This window comes from Gymnodraco acuticeps, unplaced genomic scaffold (genome assembly GCF_902827175.1).
Source record: "Gymnodraco acuticeps unplaced genomic scaffold, fGymAcu1.1, whole genome shotgun sequence".
Classification (NCBI taxonomy): Eukaryota; Metazoa; Chordata; class Actinopteri; order Perciformes; family Bathydraconidae; genus Gymnodraco; species Gymnodraco acuticeps.
In genome coordinates, this window is record NW_022990021.1 from 3280647 (window position 1) to 3302159 (window position 21513).

The 21513-nt window shown below is 40.0% G+C and overlaps 1 protein-coding gene across 10 annotated transcripts in view; it reads left to right on the forward strand.

Annotated features, from left to right (window-relative positions):
• abi1a (abl-interactor 1a) overlaps positions 1 to 21513 on the forward strand; it is a 55659-nt gene that overhangs the window by 8285 nt on the left and 25861 nt on the right. For all 10 annotated transcript variants that reach the window (XM_034213966.1, XM_034213968.1, XM_034213967.1 and 7 more), the window contains exon 2: positions 4406 to 4573. In XM_034213966.1, the coding sequence (XP_034069857.1) occupies positions 4406 to 4573 (168 nt within the window). The remainder of the gene's footprint in view (positions 1 to 4405; positions 4574 to 21513) is intronic.

The window sequence follows — 21513 nt, forward strand, 5'->3', positions numbered from 1 at the left end:
TGTTCACATTTTTTTCTCCAATAAATGGATGTTTTTAAAGTCAAAGAATAATCGCATTTAATAATCGCAATTACAATTATTGACCCAAATAATCGAGATTATGATTTTTGCCATAATCGAGCAGCCCTAGCTGATAGCCGTTATATTGCCAGACTGGATGGGTGTCGAAATTGGAGGAATTTTTCCAGTTCACGCCTCAAACATTTCCCATGAAACTAATCCACTGCCACTCCCTTTTTGCTTCCAAATAACATTTAAGATTGCTACTGTGACTCTGACGCTGTTTTCAAGTGGCTTCTAGATTATCTATCTTGCCTCAGCTCCTAGCTACAATTTTTGTGTGTGTACAAGGACAGTGCATTCCTCTGTACTCCCTTTTTAAACCCAGCTGAGGTGCTGACAGCCTGTCTACTACTGCCTGGATACTCTGCAATCTCTTTCAGTCATTACTCAGCTCAGAAATATGAGATAAAGCGCCCCAGGAGCTCACCTCATTCTCTGCATCTCCTGCTTTGTGTAGCACTCAGCACTCGGGTGCTGTTATTTACCTTTTTGTACTAGGCAAGCACACATTTTGTTCCTCTTCTGGTGATTATCCCAAGCAAAGTAAGCTCTGTTTATCTATTGTAGTCCTTATCCGTTGATACCATAATGTCACAGGGAGTCACAATTATTGGGTAATTGAACAACAAATCCATTTTTTTAAGGAAATACGGACAGCTGTCTTCCGATGCGTTACCCAGCGGAAGGGGGGCACTTTTAATCTGTTCAGAAAAATGACAAGAAGCTGATTTCACCGTTTACCCATTTTCTGACATGTTGTCTCAGTTTATTTTAATCCTCCTTTTTAAGAAAAAGATTCTTAGTGCAACTGATCGTGTTGACTGAGCTCTAGATTTGAAGAATTACAGTTACAGTATGATTAACGCAAGGCTTAAGATTCAACCTCATGTAAACCATGAAAGAAAGGCATAACCTCGGTCACCATTCAGCGTATCAGCTTTCTTGTCCAATTCATCTGATTTCATTGTGGCTGTAATCACTGTGTCACTGGGGAAATTAAAGTAGAGGGGATGACTCTTAATGGTCTCTTTGGTGCCCAGTAAACAGCTTATGATTAGAAACGGATATTCATCTTGTGCTGTGTCATCTTATAAGACAATAAGTTGGTTCATTGTGGTCTACCCGTTGCAGACAGACACATTTTCCTTTCACTTATAGGAAGCCCTGTCCTTGTGATTCAAAATGAAAGAAAGCTGTTACTCGGGGAATGAAACAAGCATTCACACAGAATGCATGCGTAATGACAGAGGATTGGACACATTTCTAAAAGGTACTATTGTAGCTATTGAAAAACATTGACTAAATATTGTGTGGAAGCATACCTCAATTGAATATGTTTGCAACAAATGCAGGACAGAAATGTGTCTCTTTAGACGTTGCACTATTATTTAGGCTGCTTGTCTCTGCACTTCACAGCTGTAAGATATTAAAACCAAGTAAATCAAGCAGTTTCCTATAATGTTGCAATCTGCATTCCAAATCCTAGCAAATAGCAGCATGATTACATTAAGACTTTCTAAAAATATATAGATATACTTATTTCTTATACAGTTTTTTGTTGGGTAACTGCATTGTCACTGCTGCTGTTTGTCTATGCAGCTGAAATATATTGACAAACTAAGTTATGGGTACACTAGCTTTTTAATATTGTCCGTTGATTCGAATACGGGTGCTTTTTTAGAAATTGCTAAAAAAATGACTGGTTATAAAGGAAGCTGCAGATGCCAAGATACCCAGCATCATTTCCCACAATGCATGTATTCAGGGAACCCTCCCTGCCCTGACATCTTCAAACTTGTAACACAAACTTAATATTTTAAGTAAAACTCAATAAAGACCCCTGATATAACTGATCTCTAACTTGCAGCTTTATATGTAGGCCAGCAGTCCTGCACAGGCACATATGTTGTCCAGTAATCTGTTAGAAATGTCCCTATAAAGTAAAAACTGCATCCTCTTTTGTTTTGTTTGTTTAATATGTGTTCATGCCGCTGTAGCTTCATTTACCACACTGCATATTGCAGTGTCAGTAGTAGGTGTCTGTGTGTACACATGAATGAATGTGTTTTCAACAGATGTCCTTAATGCTCCGAGCCCTCTGGAGGAATCTCTCCTCCTTTCTGAGGCTGTTATCACTCAACACATCTGCCGCTCTGATTCCCACTAAAGGAAACGCAACTAACACAGTCATCTCCTGCAGCCACCCAGCCAGCAGCTCTCCAGGTCAGGAGCTTTTAGCCCTTTGGATTGCTTCAGGATTAGTTGTGCGCTGCCATAGTGGAATCAGTAATGAGACACGCAGTTACATGGTTGTTCCTATGACCAAATGTTCCCTTTTCTGTTTTACCCCCTTCCCACTGCAACCAGTAATCATGGCTTCCACCACCACCACCTACGGAAGCTTATTATCAAAGTCCAGTGTCCCCCCTTCCAGGCAGCGCTCTTTGGACTCCGCTTTATGAGTGGCAGCGTCGTGATGAGCCTGCAGAGATCAAACAGGATGGCTCAGTTTGGAGCTCAGCTCTTTGCCCCAGCCTGTTTGATGTGAGGTGGTTCCTCAGAAACCACCGTTTTTCTGGTTACGCCACTTTTTGCCTCTCTGTAACCGTCGTTGTTATTCTCTGTTTGGAATCATTTGAAAGGAGAATGAAACTGTGGAAAACTATCTGTAGTAGAGATGTCCCGATCCGATCACGTGATTTTCAAAAGATCGGAATCGGGAGAAAAAAATCGGGGATCGGGAATTATTATTATTTATAAAATATTTGTATTATTTTATTTAATGTTACAAAACAAAAATGACCATGTTCACGTCTTACAGTCATCCTGAGGCCTTAGTTTTGGTTTAAAATGACACAACATCATGTATGTGTTGCTTCTTTTGGGCTTGTTTTCATTTGCTTATTTCTCTCAAATCTGGCAACAGAGTGGGCGCAGTGTCTAATAGTAGCAGTAAGCTAACGAGAGGCTACGTTCAGCTGATGACTCGGGAGTCGGGACAGAGAAAATGTCAGGAGTTTGGAAGTATTATAAAATTGAAAGCGAAGGCAGTGTAACAGCCAGATGCAATGTTTGCAAGGCGGAGGTTCCGCGTGGTGGAAAGAAAAGAGCTACGTTCAACACGACCAATCTAATACGCCACCTGAGAAACAAACACCAACAACACGACGAGTACACAGGTAACGGCACTGAAACAACCGACACTTTCAGAGACTTTTAAGAGGAAAGAGAAACTGCCCCAGAACAGTGAAAAGGCCAAAAGAATAACAGCCAAGATAGCTGAATTCATCGCGTTTGATGACCAGCCGTTGTCTATTACCTTTTTTTTCTCTTAATGGATTGCATAAAGATCGGATCGAGAAAAGTCGGTATTGGCAGATTGTCAAAATCAAATGATCGGAATCGGATCGGGAGCAAAAAAGGTGATCGGGACATCCCTAATCAGTACTATGGTGCCATCAATGTTGAACTGGGTTGTCAGAATATCCGAGTTCCCAAACAGTCATTTCCACTGAAACATCCCTGAAGAAGACATATTTATTTATTTCCAGGAGAACCTTGACAATCCTTACTTATAAATAGAGATGGTTGCTCCATGCTGTACCTTAGTGAAAACCGTTGTAATGTAATCTTTTTTGGCACCTCTGTCTTATTGGTCTCATTAAAACAGTCATACAGCACTGTCCAACTTCTATCTGAGGATATGTTGTTGTAGCATTTGTATGCACAGAATAGTTCTTGTCAAATATTGCTAACAAGTTTAACCTGGCCAGAATGTTTTTTTGGACCGGCTCCAATTTCCATATTCCACGTACAAGTGGAAAGCATGATTAATTTGTAGTTTGATTTTGTGTTGTCAGCTCAGTTAACTTAAAACAACCACTCTTCTTCATTTGTTGGCCTTGTGAGCAGGCTAACTTGCCAGCAGGGTAATTCATTTTAGTGGCCGCTTGCAGCTTCTGATGCCAATGAGATTCTACTGTACATTTAAGGAATACACTGCGGAAATATTTTGTATCGAAACTTCATGGCCTGTAGGCTTGAAAGGTGGAGAACTCCCTAAATGTATAAAGAATACAAAGAAATATGGGTGCATATTTAGGCAGCAGCTGCAAGCTAATTAATTAATAACTTACGTAAGTATCAAACATCATGAAAAAATGTTAGCTGACATTTTGAAAATAGTAACAGCTGATTACAGCAATTGCCGGACATTTTAAAACTCCTGTAAAGAATCATCCACTTCCAATATGTGCAAAATAAGCGTATTAACAGTAACTGGGTTCCTCTTACATCTTTTTTTCATCCATTTTTGTTCTCTCTAATCTCTTTTCATGCACAGGCCCAGGACAAGAGGAAAGCTCTGGAAGAGACCAAAGCCTACACCACCCAGTCCCTGGCCAGCGTGGCCTACCAGATCAATGCCTTAGCCAACAATGTGCTGCAGCTGCTGGACATCCAGGCCTCGCAGCTGCGGCGCATGGAGTCCTCCATCAACCACATCTCCCAGGTCAGAAACACACACACACACACACACACACACACACACACACACACACACACACACACACACACACACACACACATACATACACACACACACACACACACACCACAGACCGTACAGCTGTGAAGAATGGTACCCCACGCTCCTCGCTTCTCCTTTTCACTTTCAAACAGACTCTCTTATTTTCAAACACAGTACAAGGACTTCTTTAGTAACCATGGTTCCTTTTTATTACTCAGTATTTGGTATCAGTCTTGCACAAGTGTCTGACTGGCTGTGTGTTTGGCTAAATGACTGCTGGTCTGTTTTTCTGTCTTTTATGCTCTTTTCCTCTTCTGAGCCACAAAACACATTATAAAACATGTACCACAATCTCTTTAACTGGCATTTATTGGTCTGCAATACTGATTACATAGCAGCCCTAACACACATAAGGACATCATTATAGGTCTGTCTTGAAGCCTGTAGTCATATTTGTAACATTTATCCCCATATACTTATATAATGTTATTTGACAGAAAAATATCAACAACAATTTTCCCAAAATACAATGATTCGAACCTATACAAAAGTGCTTTTTGAAGCAGTATATGTAATGTAATGGTATACATATATACCCTGGCAAATATAAATGCATCATTTATCAGATGAGGAGATCTTGCTTTACTCTGAAGACATTGATAGCTATCTCTCTGATATTAGTTTTTAGCCCTTGGTTTGATATGTTTCAAATTTAAAGGACAATATTTCATTTTTACAGAATTCTTGCATTCATGTGATGACCTGTTTTGATTTATCAGTCTATCAAATTCAGACATTTCTGTCTGGTGTTCATGTAGTTACCTCTTTCTCCAGAAAATCATCATTGATTGATTTTGTTTTCGATAAAAAAATCAGTGTTGCACATCAATATATAAGGTCATATCTAACTTATGTGTATCAAAATATGTTGCTTTAAACAGCAATGTTTTCTTTTCCCAACCTTTTTTCTTGCCATGGCTTGAGGGTTCTGCCATGTGCAGGTAAATCCAGCCGCTCATCCAATGAAGGCATTAAGAGCTCAGACAAATCAAACGGAGAGCTCCGGTCAGGTGGCATGTCGTAGATTAGAAGTGTGAGGCATTCACTGAACCGGGAACATGTATAACACAGTCTGTAATGTAGTGTATATTCTTAATAATGTTAGGGAGTGATGTGTGATGGAATGCAAGTTCCTTTTTACACTTCTTTCCCATGGATGCTATCTGTTTTTCCTCTGTCAGAGCTTTTCTAGGAGCGCCAGAAATTCATTCAGGTTTCACTGAAGGTCATCCTAATGGAAGGAAAGAGGAGTTGAGGGTTTGAGAGAGAGAGAGAGGGAGAGAGAGAGAGAGAGAGCAGAGAGATCCGGGCAATCGGAGGGAAGGATGAAGGAAATGGGAGATGGATGATGACAAGCAAAGAAAGGCAAGAGAGAGAAACCAAAAAGGCATATTTACACTCCTTCAGATTTGGAGTCAATATCTGACAAATGGCATTCAGCCTATGCCAAGGTCACTGCCTGCCTTGGTCTCCATGACAACCCCCTGGGCCAAGTCTGAGAGGCAGTTAGACTTGGTCTCTGAGATCAGAAGTAAGAAGCCATTGCCAAACATTTAACCCCATGCGGAGCTTACATTGTTTGACTTCTGTCTCAAGTACTCATCACCAGCTCTTGCCTTGTGCATGGGAAATTCCATTCTTCCTCTGCTATTGTTATATCAATGTTTGTGTAACCATGGTGAATATGGACTAGTTTGTGTCATGATGAGTCACATTTACTGATGATGGGTCAGTGAAAAAAGTGTTCCTTCTTGTTTTAGGTCCGAAAAAAAAGTGAAAACATTATCTTCCAGATAATCTGTATAGCCTCAAGAAAAACACCCTACTCCTTCAGCCTTTTCCTATTTGATCAACATTTCCCTACAAATATGAAGGCTGATAGCTTTCAAAACTTAAAAACACATAATGCCTTAAAGGTCACCTATTATGCAAAATCCACTTTTTCTTGTCTTTTATGAATAAACACGTGTCCCCTCTGTGTAAAGAGATTCTGAAAGTTTCAGGAAAAAAAATTCTCTCTCTTTTTGTCCTGATCCATTTAGATAAAACCCTGTCTGAAAATGAGCTGATAAGATTTTGGCCACTTTATGATGTCATAACGATTTTTTGGCTTGTGTAACCATTAGCCAATCACCAACCAAGTTAACCCCCCCACACACCTTATCACCTGAATCTCCTCCTAGAGCACCATTGTGTTCTTTTAAACCAAATATCTCTCAGAGGGGCGTGGGGAGTGGCTCCTTATTTTCATCTAAAGTAACAGACAGAGAATCAGCACTTTTGAAACAGTGCTGAAACAGAGGGGTTTATGGGATGCTACAATGATCTGTTTGGTATTTTAAACTAAACACTTCAGAGACATATATATCTGAGACCTATAATATATTAATGAAAAACCGTATAATAGGGGACCTTTAATCATTCTTCATCTCCATAGTTATTTGATATGATTGGAGAGAGGAAGTCCCAATGTGTTTGCTTTAATGATCCATCTCTGTTTTAATACTATATAGACAAGGCTGTGAGCTCTGCGGGGTGTGTTTTATTGCTCCACTGTCAGGTCCAGAGGTGGATCATTATCGTGTCGCCCTCAAGGCCGGCGTTGCATTCTGCTGAATGGGTAATGAAGAGGAAAGTCTGCAGCTCGTGGGATATCTGTCGTTTTAACAGTGGAACAGTGTTTTCTCAGGTGTATACCAATGAAACATTATGACTCAAGACACCAATGATTAACACGCCGCAGAATGTACAAGACTATAGTACAGTCATACTAGCTGTTTCTATTTTTGTCATTGTGTTCAGTTTTTGACGCTCGCCTGAAGATGGGATGCTCTCTGACATTAGCGTGTCAGTCAGTGTGTGGTGAGACGTAGCCTGGCGTCAGGGCCGTTTCTGTCGATGTGCCCACAGTTGGGAGGGCTTAACTCTGGTCAGGGTGTGTCAGCTTGGTTATGGCATCTCTCCAACTGGAACTGGTTTCCTTGTACTGTACTGTAATACATTAAAAAAAAGGAACAAATACGATGCACAATTTTGAAAGTCATAATTAGAATCTTTAGCAATTAAAGGTGGGGTTTGTAAGTTTGAGAAACCGGCTCGAGATACACTTTTTGTTATATTGCATAGAATGCTCTTAACATCCCGATAGCAATGAATATCTTCAGTGCTTTGACAAAAAAATCCATAAAAAAATGTCATCTGTGGAAGCCGTAGTACTGGAAAAAGCACGACCAATCATCTGAGTCGGCCTGGCTAAAGTAACTGGATGGCCTACTTGCCTGTCAGCCTTCCATCTGCGCACAAACTTATCTCGTGCCCTCATTGGTCATGTGCGCGTTCGTGTGTGTTGGAAGAGGGGCTCTGTAAGGAAGTGGCAGATTTATTTCCGGCTGTGTATTTTCAAATTCTAGCGTACTCGAGCTGGTTTCTCCAAAATGACCTACCCCACCTTTAAACTCACTTCCTCAACTGCAGAGTTAAAAACAAACTGCATTCAAACACCTGTAATGCTGCAACCAATGATTCCATTCTTCAGCTATTTAAATGTGAACTATTTACAAATGTACTCAAAACTTTTTTTTATAGAACCCAATGATGCCAATTTGTAGTACTGAGATGTCCAACCTATGTGACTTTATGTGACTTTTGGCTACTGGTTCCTTGTTTTCTGCAACTGGTTAAACTTTATTTTTGACATTTAGTCATTTCAGATGTGTTTGGATATGTTAATTAAAGTCGTATCTTTACCTAAACACTTATTGATATTCAGTGGATGGCAGTGTCAGGCTGCAGTATGGCAAAATAATAAAATATGTGTGCTTGTGTCTGTGTGCGCAGTAGTAACAGATGCTCAAGTATTTGTGTGTGTGTGTGTTGACAGGTATTTGTTTCTGCATAACCTACCCTGCTGTCATTCCCTTTCACAAGCCGGGGTCTCTGCGCAGTATTGAGGCGGAAGGGCTCATGGTTAAATAGAGTCGCTTGCGCGGCTTCCACCTTGTGCTGCGTGTGAAGTGGCTGCTAAGAGACTGCGAACAGGGAGCGCTTTGTGTGTCCGGCGGAACAAAATGCCTCGCATTGAAAACCCCTCTGTGATACCCCAAATAGAAAGGGAAGAAAGAAGAAAAGGGTTTGCGTGTGTTGGGAATTCACAGTCAACCCAAGTCATGCTGCAGTTCCGTATCCTGATTTTCATATTTTCTCCACAGACAAAGATCTGAAGTTTAATGCATTAGTTATTCTCTTAAATCTGATCTGCACCACATCCTTTTAGAAATAGACATTTGAACCCAAAGGTATACATTCACACACAAATTAAAATCTGAACTTGTCATTAATGCCATGAAAAAAAGTGATAGTGAGTAGAGCTGAACGATTAATCGATTTTAAATCGAAATCGCGATTTTAAATGATGCGATTTTTTTAACTTTTTTTTTTTTTTACAACTTTTTTTCTTGTGTCTCAGTCATCCACACCAATCAGAAGTGCTGTGTACCACATGTACCAGCCATTGTTAATCAATCAGAAGTAGCCCATGATAGAAGGTGATGATGATCCAATCACCTGCCAAGTGCTTCTGAAAGTGCCTACCCTTTCCAAATGGCTTCCAATGGAGCCTTAGACCAGTGGTTCTCAACTTGTCAGGCCTCGGGACCCACTTTTTACTTGGTCAATACATCGCGACCCAACATTTTGAAGCACTCAAATCTATTCAACAAAAAATCGTGCTGTAATATACGCTTTTCAGCATACAATATTAAGAAAAGTGAAGTACAGTGCATATATCCCTTATATCCCTTCACAGAACTAAAGTATGCTTTTAAAAAAGGTTTAATGAGATGATGGAATCAAAGCTGAACTATATAAAAAGGCACACATGCTGTAAACCCAACCCCAGCAGGGGGTCTGGGGGGATTCTCCCCCAGGAGATTTTTAGAAATACTAACATAAACTATGCATTCTGGTACACTGAGAAGAAAATAAATAAATCTATTACTACCCGACATGTTAATAATATTTGATGCCATTGTTTGTTTTTCACTTTGTTCTGACATCTTGCTGCGAGAAGAGGAGAGAGTCTGTGTGACTTACTTTAAATTGTGGGTAAGGGGAGATAGCTCCCATTGTTCTGTGACCTGTCAGTCATCAGACCGGGGGTCATATTTCATTATGTGTTCATTTTTATCTGAAGTTGTACCCATGGATGTATAAAGAAGAGTTCTACCGCAAAGTTATTCTCCGTGGGGACTTCCGGCAACAATCTTGATTCTGATTGGCCAGAAGACTCGAAAAAACATCAGCAAAGATATTTAATTGAGAAGATGATCACTCGTGTGACAGAAGTTTTCAAAACCGTTTATGGTCTCCGGTACTTCCAGTCCAACGCCGACTGCATGCACAGTGTTAGAAAATCGGGCCTTCAAAATAAAAGTTTGACTTTTTCCCCCAAAGAAATTAATTAAATTAATCTTTTTCTTTTTTTTTTCTTCACTCACACATCCACTCCTAACGGGTCCACGACCCACCAGTTGAGAACCACTGCTTTAGATGGTTTGGTGAAACAAACCATCTGGGTCAGGTTAGTAATGCTCCATCACATGTTTCTATTACAGGGTGAATCTTAAACTGAAGCTTGACTTTAAAGCAACCCAACGGAAGTTTCATGTAAGTTTAGTTTTTTCACTTGGGCTGCGGGGGTGCTAGAGACGGTAGTACGTTGATACGACCTTCCTAGCCGGAGTTATGGCCGCATTTTACAATAAACTTCCGTTGGGTCGCTTAAAAAAAATATCGCAATTCGAATCGCAATATTTGTCAGAAAAATCGCAATTAGATTTTTTTTCCCAAAATCATGCAGCCCTAATAGTGAGTCATAGTTTCAGAGCCTGTGGCATTTCATTGAGGGATCGTTGGTGTGGAGAATGAGTCATAACAATGGAATACAAGCAACTTTATTTTAGGAAACTTGGGGATATATTTCAACTGAAATGGTTCAGGAAAAACAGAGGGAACCGCAATATAAATGCATATTGTTTCTTTTGGCATGCTATGGGTAAACAAATACATTCAGCTCATGGTTCAGCACAATACCCAATGTAGAGCTCACTCTTTGTTTAACTATGGCATTCTGAGCAAACCTGGAATTAAAACAAACCGATATGTTCCTCTAAAAGTGTGGCCACTAACAATTATAAGTTGCCCTCCAGCAAATGATGCCATGGTATAAGGTTACATCCTTGGTGTATGCTTGTCTTTATGAGTCGATGCGATAACGAAAACAAATTAAACAATTACTGACAAATTCAGCACAAAGACCTCTGACCTCGAAATAGTGATACGCCCACACACATGCTGAGCTATAAATAATAACAGATAAGATATTTGTATCTTTTTTTTTAATGTGGAATTTTAGCAGGAAGGAAGTACGGAGTCAGTCTAAGGCAACAATTGTTTTTCTATAGTATTGGTGTCATGCAAACATTTATTTTAATGTGAAGAAATGTGACCTTTTTTTACTTTTTAGAAACGACAAATTGAAAACTTGTTGATTAATCAAGTGAAAATTAAAGTATGACTGTCTAAAGAACACTGCTGTCCATGTGACGATAACAAAAACAGATTTTTTGATATATGTGGTTGTAGAAAATACACTTTATATCCCCATATTTTGACAGAAGAGCTGTGTTAACAGTCATGTTAAATAGCCAGTACTCATTTTTGTTTGTGGCCAGTGTGTGTTTTGAACCCAGTGACTGAGCAGAGTGATGAAGCAGCACAACAGGCTGACAAATCTACTGTACACACCCAGTTAGTTCCCACAGCTGTGCGCTTCACTGTGACGCTGTTACTACAGTTACACATTATTCTTATCCAATCACATGTGTCAGCCCGCGTTTTATTTATGATCTCAGCGGGGCATGCACTTCATTGTTTTGGCTATTTTTCATTCCAGTCCTCATTCCCGGGCTGTACAGTTGCATGGCGGTACACTCTCTCTCTCTGTGTGTGTGTGTGTGTGTGTGTGTGTGTGTGTGTGTGTGTGTGTGTGTGTGTGTGTGTGTGTGTGTGTGTGTGTGTGTGTGTGTGTGTGTGTGTGTGTGTGTGTGTGTGTGTGTGTGTGTGTGTGTGTGTGTGTGTGTGTGTGTGTGTGTGTGTGTGTGTGTGTGTGTGTGTGTGTGTGTGTGTGTGTGTGTGTGTGTGTGTGTGTGTATACGCACGCAACGACTTCGAATTGTGTGCTGCAGTGGTGGCATTTTGACCTCCCGTCGAGGAAGAATGGCACTCATCCAAACAGGAAATGAAGCCTTATAGGTCTCTGTGAGAGAGTGTGCGATGTGTGTGTGCGTGCCTTGTGTTTCCTGCTGATCCCACTGGTGCCTGTGTATTTTGGTCTCTCTCCTGCCTCTCCTGGTGGTCTCTCCCACTTGCCTGGCTCTGAAATGCAGAGTTTGTCTGTATTTTCTTTCACTGTTGAATATGTATACTTACTCTAGAATGCCTCTTTCCGTTTTCAGTGTTTGTTTGCGATGTGAGTGTGTGTGTGTTTGTGTTAGAATCTTTGTGTGGTCCATTGCCTCCGGGCAGTAGTTATTCAGATTTTATGAAAATATGGGACTGATAAAGGAAGTTATGATTTAAAAAAGTTTCACATGATTTTTCATTATATCATTCTTCATTAAAAATAAATAAATAATTTAAATGTAGGTTATTTTCATTATTTATGTCAATGTTGTTGTTTTTTTATGTAATAATTTGCATGTTTGGATCTAAAAGATTTAAATAAAATACAAATCTTTTGAGAGCCCATTTTGACATCTTCGAAACGTTTTGTTTGCTGGTTTTGTCCGTACCAAAACGATATTCATAGTTTAAAATTACGTAAAACAGAAAAAAAAAATAACATTTGTTTAGCCTAAACCAGAGAATGGTTGCCATTTTTGGATGGCAGGTGTAATTGTTAATCCATTATTAAAATTGTAGCAGTTTGATAAATAATATTTACATTTATTTTTATAATTTCAGTTTTTTCTTTAAACCGGGAAAACTCAATAGAAATACCTGACTATTTTTTAAAATAGTAATTATAATTGTTTTGATTCTAGGAATTTTTTTGGATAAGAATGCCACACATGTGTAGGTTAAAGCGCCTCCGCTATTAGAAAATGTTTACTCACACACTATCCCTGCAGCAAAACAATAATTGTAATCTGTTGATAGCTGTTTTTTTAATTAATCCCAAAATTGTTTAGACTTTAAATGTCACAAAACAGAGAGCAAGGCCAATCAAAATTCCCCCTAAGACAGAAACGGCTTATGTCACTCGTGTTATATCACCAAAACAGTCCAAAAACCAGAGGACAAACAGCACATTCTTATTTGAAAACATCAAATGTCAGATAGACAAAATAAATCATTTCTAAAAGTTACATAAGGTGTTGATTCATCTGTCTAATCTCCATTTGATTAAGCATCCATGGGTATACCCCTAAACATTGTTGCTGCATTAGCTTGCTGTGTGTTTCATTGTGAGGTGTCACGCCCTAAATATGAAGTGTGCTAGCACATGCTCTCTGTCCTGCGTGAATAGAGGTTAAATGTGAAATGACTGATGTTCAGTGAATCATCAGCTCCTCTGCTCTGTGGTAACTTCCTCTCTTGCTCTCCCCTTCACCCCCCCACCCCCTCCCTACTGCAGAGCATCATCATCATTACCAGTGCATTCCTTCCCCCTTAACAACACTCTGCAATTAGATCTAATCATTACACCTCTGTTCTGCAGTTCCTCCCTTTTTAAGAATAATCTAAGCCAGGAGTGCCCAACCTTTTTTGAACAGAGAGCTACTTTTAAAGTTGCCAGTCAGGAATCTGCTGCCAAAGTGCAATAAAAAAGACAAAATTAATAGAATCAAACACTTTTTTTGTTGCATTTAGTAGAGTATACAAATAAATGCCTTTTTTTTAAATAGGATGCAAGCAACACTAGTTTCTTAACTTAACCTGAATTGATAATAGACTATAACCTTTATCTTATACCATTTTGTACAATAATTATAATTAATAAGTTCAAACAAACAAAAACTTACAGCTGATTAATAACGGTATCTAACTTAAGTTTTTATTATATCAAAAACCTGTTGAAATGCTACTGTTATTTTTACTGTCCCCAAAAAGCGCGTCGGCAGCCTCCAGGAATGCTTCTTTCACAACTTCGCCGTCTTTGAAAGACTCGGGCCTGGCGCCACGAGGGGGCAAAAGGGGGCATTGCCCCCTAAGTTGTTTTATTTGCCCCCTCACTTTGAGCATCATTCAGCCATCGAAAAGTTAAATAAATGTCACAATTATTAAATAACTTTAAATAATTATTTTCCCCAACACACGTTACTATATTTAGATCAGATATGTGGGCAGGCAGTCAAGCAACGTGTAAACAAGCCTCAACCCCAAGTGAGCTTGTAGTCTTAATTAATGTTAGCATGTGTGCTTAGCTGTAAACACAGTCGGATGGGGGACCAAAACGTCCCTGTTTTCCGGGCAAAGTCCCCATTTTCGGAATGTGCGTTAAAAAATATAGAGCAAGGTGAAATAAAATGTTACATGTCAGTAAAAACAGAGTAACAGTGTTGTGCCTGTTTGTAGCGTTAGTGTATTTCTTTTTCTAATACTAATTATTCTTCTACCTCTACTTCTTCTTCTTCCTCTACTTCTTCTTCTTCCTCTACTTCTTCTTCTTCTACCTCTACTTCTTCTTCTTCCTCTACTTATTCTTCTTCTACCTCTACCTCTACTTCTTCTTCTTCTACCTCTACTTCTTCTTCTTCTACCTCTACTTCTTCTTCTTCTACCTCTACTTCTTCTTCTTCTACCCATGGATGTATAATAAGAAGCTTCTAATTCAATGTACCTTCCCGCAAAATATTGGACAAAAGAAAGTCGGCTAGTAGTGTCAACTAAATCCATAGTATTAGAACAAAAGTGATTTAAACGAGGTAAATTACGAATGTATGTTCTCAATCGCCAAGTGTGGGATTGAATATTAAATTAGTTTAGATTAGATTTATTGTCCCCAGGGGGAAATTCATTTCCACAGCTCTGTGAAAACAAGATGAAATCGACAACAAATAAGACAACTACAGATAGCACCACACATGATGCTTACCTGTTATTATTTAGGGCTGCCTGTATGGATCAGGATTTTGCCAAAGCGAGCCCTTTTACTATAATAATAATATGTTGTTTATATAAACCATATTGGTACAATGAGCGACATCTAGTGACGGATTTTTAATCTGTGTCTGTCCATTTGGTGTTGTATTTGATCCAATATTACATTTGGTTTATATATTAGTCACTTTCTTATGGAATGCCAGGTTTTAGGTCTTGGTTTGAACATTCAATCCTGAAAATAAAAAATCAACCAGATTAATTTGTCTTTAATCCTGACATGACTAAAGTAGATAGTAAGTAAATAAATCTGTATAGGAAGACGAGTTAAGGGATAGAGGAGAAAAGGTTATGGTATAATTACAGAGCCTGTCCATTTATAAATTGAGGAAATCAATGTTAGTCTGTTAACGTGACTAACAAAGTGCAGGCATCTAATAATGTACTATCTATTATTAAAGATCAGAGGAAAAGAACAGAATGAGAGGGGTCAATCCGGAATACAAATAAAGAAGCAAAGAGATTGTAGAGCAGTGAGAATGAAAACAACTTGGTGTGTCAATTCATTACATTGCCAGTATTTTTCGTTGTTGTGAAAAAAAAGTCGCCCCCTAGGATTTTTGAACAGCCCCCTCAGTCATTTCAGCCTGGAAAGACTTCATGTGTTTCGCAAGAACGTGACTGACACGATAAGATGCTATGGTAGCAGCCTTGCTCTTGTTGTTGGGCCTGGTGAAAATGGACTGCTGTGCATTTAGCTGTCCTTTCAGGTCCCTCACCTTTTGGGAGCGTAGGGCAGAATTAGGAGGGAATTCCGTCGTAAATGCCGCTCCTAAATTACCCTTCTTCGATAAAGCCACGCTCGCATTGCAGATGAGACAGATGGACTTTGAATTGGAATAGATACAAAAATAATCATCCTCCCACTCGGAGTAAAAATTATATATGTTGGGCTTTTTTGCTTCTGCCATAATTGCGGTCTTGTGTGTGTGCGGACTGGCACTCCTGTTGACACGGACAACGTCAGCGAAATAGTGCCCACTGCTCACCAGCCACGCCCCGACACATGGGGTCACGCCGGCCAATCACAAAGCTTTGATGCGTTCAAGTGCATTATTCTGGCACAGGAAGATTATGTTATAGGACATTAACGATAAAACAGAATATTGTTGTTCTATTTTCAGACACATATCGCGATCGACTGGGAATCTCCCCGCGATCGACCGGTCGATCGCGATCGACTGGTTGGGCACCCCTGATCTAAGCAATTATTTGACATCTCTGTATAAACAGGGCTGACATGGAAACCAATCTCCCCTTATTGAAGTCACAATCTGTTGAGTTTTAGCTGTTGGTGTTTGTTGTCTTTTTTTGTTCTCTGAATCTAATGGCGCATTTCCACTGCAGGGCCTCGCACGGCTTAGTACGGTATACTGTAGTTAGGCCTTGGTAGGCCAGGCTCACTTTATGCTGCGTTTCCATTACAGTTTAGGAACTGGGGTAGTAACTATAGTAACGCAGTGTAGGCGGAGCCGTGACGTCATCTTCAATGCGAAACACAAAACCAACATCAGCCGTTAGCTGTTAGCCCTCAGAGCTCACAGCTCTTCATATCTGTTCAGAAACTAGACAAAAGTTAAACGAGTACAAACCACAGACTGTCTGTGTCATGGCGAATACAGTCGCTGGTTTATTTATGTCTGTATAGGCCGTTGTTGTAAGTGTGGATGGTCGGAGCATATACAACGTTAGCTTAGCTTGATCTCCATTCAGAAAACACGCATTTGAAAAGGATTTTTGCCTGCCGTCTTGTCTGCAGACTTGTCAAAGCATTAATTCATGGTTTTTACTAACCGGTATCAGTATGTTGTTACTTCGGCATCATTTTGAAACGTGTATTACAATTTAAATCACGGTAAAATATGTTCATTTTGTTGTAGTTGCCAGCGATTCTCTCACTAGTTTAGCATACTCAGCCCGGTTGTTGGCCGGAAAGAACCTCGATTTTGGAAACGCAACCAAAAACGGGCCGGGCACGGCACGCTTAAACCGCGCTCCGCGTTGTAGTGGAAATGCGCCATAAGTGGGGGCATTATGTAGGCTCACGCTCAGCTTGTATGTAAACTTCATAGCTCAGTCAGAATGATGTTTGGCCGCAGCCCAAAAGTTAGATTGGCAAAAGTCAGGCGAGGTGTTTCCATATGTGCTGTGTTAGCAAACAAAGTGTCGACCTTGGCACACTGTACTGGCTCTTCGTTTTCCCAGCTGGGATAGAAAATCCCTCCAAGGTTTCACAATTAAAATCCTCTCACAACCTCCGCTTTTGGCTTTATCCTACTACACACGATTAATTACCAGACAAATCTGTTCAGGGATGTTTAACAAAAAGCTGCCAAACGAGACCTCCCATTTTGGCTCCGAGTGTGTATGGAAGCCCCGTCATGCTATGTGATGCTCTAACTGATCATACAAACAGCCCCACCGAAGGGCCTTCGGACAACAGTTTGACTTCACAGATGACAGGCTTCAGATGTGCTGGCTGTACTCACACTGAGAAACAGACCAGACAAAGAGGCGTTAGCTTGGCTTCATGCAAGGTTTGGAGTGTGGGATTGTTCTGTTTCGACAAATCATGCCAAACACAGTGAGACACAAAAGACTTGGAGCTACAGAAGCCGACAGGCTCAAGAATGAAACCAGGCGACTGGAAATGTACTGGTTCAAATCTAGGTGCCTTACAGCAGTGGCTTCTGGGGTTTGGACTGTCCACAGATCTACCTGCGGGGTCATGGGATGAACAATTATCACAATAAATCTGAGCAGGCCCACTATTGTTGGTACCAACAGTGTGAAGTTCTACAATTGATTTGATTGTCCTTTTAACCTAGATTAAATCGTCACAACTCCACCAACAGTAATTTCAGGACATATTGATGCAACCAAACCCCGCAATGTCTTAATGACACGGACAGATAATCACATTTCCAGGCTCTTAAAGTGTCTAGGTTTCTGTATTCATCAAAAACAACCTGTTAAGGATCCTTCTCTAAAGGAAGTTATTTCAGGCAACACAGATTATTGTTTTTAGCTGAAGCCAACAGGCAGGTTGAGAAAAAGCGGGCGCAGCAGAAAAAGCACACTTCAGCACTTTCAGTACTTCATAATGAAATAACGCCTGGAACACACTGAGCATAACAAATCCTTCAAATCTGCTCTCTTGGGTGAGCGTTGGTAATTTATAGTGTGAGCGTGAAGCAGAGCTTTCCAGAGTCAACTGTTTCCTGTAAAATATCGGAAGGAGAAACGTTCATGTCCTCATCAGCCTGTCTTCACCTGTTGGCGCCTCCAACCATTGAGATAAATCCTCTTGCACAGTAAGCCTGATACTGGAGTTCAAATGTGTTTAACAGACGTGTGCTTCATAGTTATTATCTTCTCGTAATCCCAAGGATTTCTAATTCCTGAACTGCTGTAAAACAAGATTATTTTAGCTGTCAGCCAGGAATGGCCTTTTAATAAGACCTTGTGGCATGTCTTATTTCATCATTATGTGTAGTTCTGGTTTATGAAATTACACGCCAGTAAAACAAGTCCATGTCCTAACATCCTTGGACAGCGTGATTACTTTTCAGTGTTGTGTGGTATCTCAGAGGAGCAGCAAGAAAATTCCTTGCTATGAGTTTGGCAAAACATGTCTTATAATCATTTGCAGTTGAACTCTATCATTAACCATTGGCACATTGGTCTGGTCAGGCTAGCCACACATGTACACAGACACATTTGTATGTTGGGTGTGATTGTTTATTAGTACTATTTCCCACATGAAGTGTGTAAGCGCCCTACTACGCCTATGCATGCTGTGCAGCTTTTGTTTGTCTATGCGTTTGTGCATAGCTGGCATTTTATTGAGCATATCACCCCGAGGCCAATCTGCCAAAGCGCTGAAAAAGCTGTTTCTTTTTGTTGTTGATGTGAAACCGGCAATTCCATATCGAAGTCTACAGACATGTTTTTTCCCCTTTTTTTTAATTCTCCTCTTACATGATCCTGTTCGTCTGGTGGGGAGTTGTCATGTTACATTATCTTCAAAATTCCCTTCCTGGTGCATCAATTGGCTGTTCCACTAGACTGAGAGATGTCCACGTTTGACCCTATTCCCAAAAACCAAACCAACACACCTCCTGATCAAGCAGTTTTAAATCAGTATGAGGAAGATAGGTCAAATAAGTTCACCGCGGAAGAAATCTAATTTCACTTTTCAGATCTATCATTCACTTCCATAGGTCTAAAAAGCTGTACACAAAGAATTGTGTCAATACAAATAAATTACCTGCACTCTTATCTCCATTTTATCGTTTTTATTGTCCAAGCTTTCAGTCAAACGAGAGCCAACAAACACACAGAGAACAATACACAATGGAGGAAGAGTCATTGTTCAGGACACACCTGCTGTTGATGGACGACAATAAAGGTTATTTTTGAATTACTTTTATGCACTTTATATCAACGTATACGTACGTTTACTAGGTTATAAAGAGTTCAGCCTTAAAATGTTAAAGCTCCCTTCTTCAAAAATGTTATTTTTTCAGCGTGGCCCTTTCTAGATTGCCATTTTGAAATGCTTCATCCAGTCAGTCAGGATGCATTGAATTTAAAGGCAAACCAACCTAGTTTTACAAAACTAGATCCTCTCTCCTAGACTGCTCAGCCTGTCAAACGTGGCAATGTATTCTGGAGTGACACGATATCACATCAGATTCTTAGGTGTTGAAGCCCAAACTATCACATTAGCTGACTAATGTGTCCCATTTTTAGAGCTGGAAAACATGTCCAAGTGCAGGGGTAACCAAAATGGCAAAAATCTGGATAAAGAAGAAATTAATCACACATATTTAGGCTTTGGTTGCTCCTAGCAACACAACAAGGATCTGTCATTGTGGCAACCACTGTGCTGACTCACTTGTATCCCAAAAAGGGAAGAACTCTTTCTGTACAAAGTAATCGGCTGGATTCGTCTGGCTAGAGCGTGTGGATGATGATAATGGTGTTGGCAGCGATATATGACCTAGATCCTAACCCTAGTTGTATTGATGGGTGACTCTTCTCTGGGTGTGGGGGGGGGGGAAGTGAAATGTATATTGAGTGAGAGAAGACAAAGGATTCAGAAGAAGAATTGAGTGGAAGGAAGAGTTGCCAATGAGTAAAACATGAAAAAGAATCATGAAGAGAGACCCTTTAAATCCTAAAAGCCTCTAGTTGATGGATAAGCCAAACACCAGAGCCAAACTACTCCAATGTTCTGGAAAAACACCCACAGGCTTCAGACATATGGTTGACAGTGGTTGAAAACATGTGAATCATCCACCTCTTAGTTTAGCTTCTGAGTTCAGTCTCTTTCCACCAAACCGATGGACCATTGGGATCAAGTAAACACCGTTTAGTGCCAGTTGAAGTCAAGAAGAAGCTGTTTAGGGAAGAAATGAACTATGAAGTTGCCATTGGAGCTCCCCATTGGGTCAGACCTTTACATTTTTGTCAGATCTACTTAACGTTCTTTGGGCAACGGTCAGCAGAGCTCTTGACAGGGTGCAACCGCTCGTTGGGTGGTGTCAAATACACCCTTCTGAGAACACTTATATCATCACCATGTACTGTTACAGCAGGGTTATTTTCTCGTCATACAGGAAGGAGATTAACTCACACCATGTTGCCTTCTCACTTCCCTCCTATGCCAGCTGCGATGATGTTTGTCCACATGTTTCTCTCTGATAAGGGGAGTGTGTTCAGCCAAGACCAGATGCTTACTAAGTTAAGCTACAGAATTTGCATATATATTTGATAAAAAAAACGCTCTTTTGTGGAGGAGGAGTTGGTTTTATTGGTTTGTTTCCTCTTTTTGAGTTTTGTCAGAAAACCGCTTCTTCCCCATAATTTCTTGTGATATCGTGGTCCTATTGATTAATTAAAAATGTCTCCAAAGATGTGTTTGTTTTGGGGTCACAATGAGGTGAACTGAGGTTAAAGCTAAGATTTGGAAGTAAAAACAGACCTACAATCAGCATTACTACCCTGCAAATGGAAACAAAATCTCCGATGAGATTTGGGCTGTTTTCAGAGCATCATGATTCATGGCAGTTTGGGAATTATCTCTTAACTGTGGAATCAAATGAATATCTCAAATTCACTCACAGTGGAGGACTTGCACTCTAGTTTCACATGCTGCTAAAATTGAAAATGTGTGCATTGGTTTGTTCGCCTCATTTGAAAACTTTATCACTGCACTCTTTTTATATTAAGAGCCTCTTGTATTCTGGCAGCTCAGGTTAAAAAAAACATGACGGAAGTCAGCGCTCTGTCATCCCTCTTAATTCAAACGGACACAACAGGGCATTGGAAAAGAACAGATGTTTCCCGTTTGTATGGGAAATCTCTTTGGGAGCAATTATGTATTAGCAACTTTGCCTGTTGTGAAATATTGATCTTCTTTTTTTCTGTAATTTTTAACAATCCACTTTGTAATATTCTTGTAAGAATTCAAATCGGCAAATCATTTTTTTTAAAATATACACTATAGCAGTGGTTCTCAACTGGTGGGTCGCGACCCAATAGTGGGTCGCGAACTCGTTTCGAGATGGGAGTGAAGAAAAAAAATTTGTTTTTTCAAACTTTTATTTTGAAGGCCCGATTTCCTAACGTTGTGC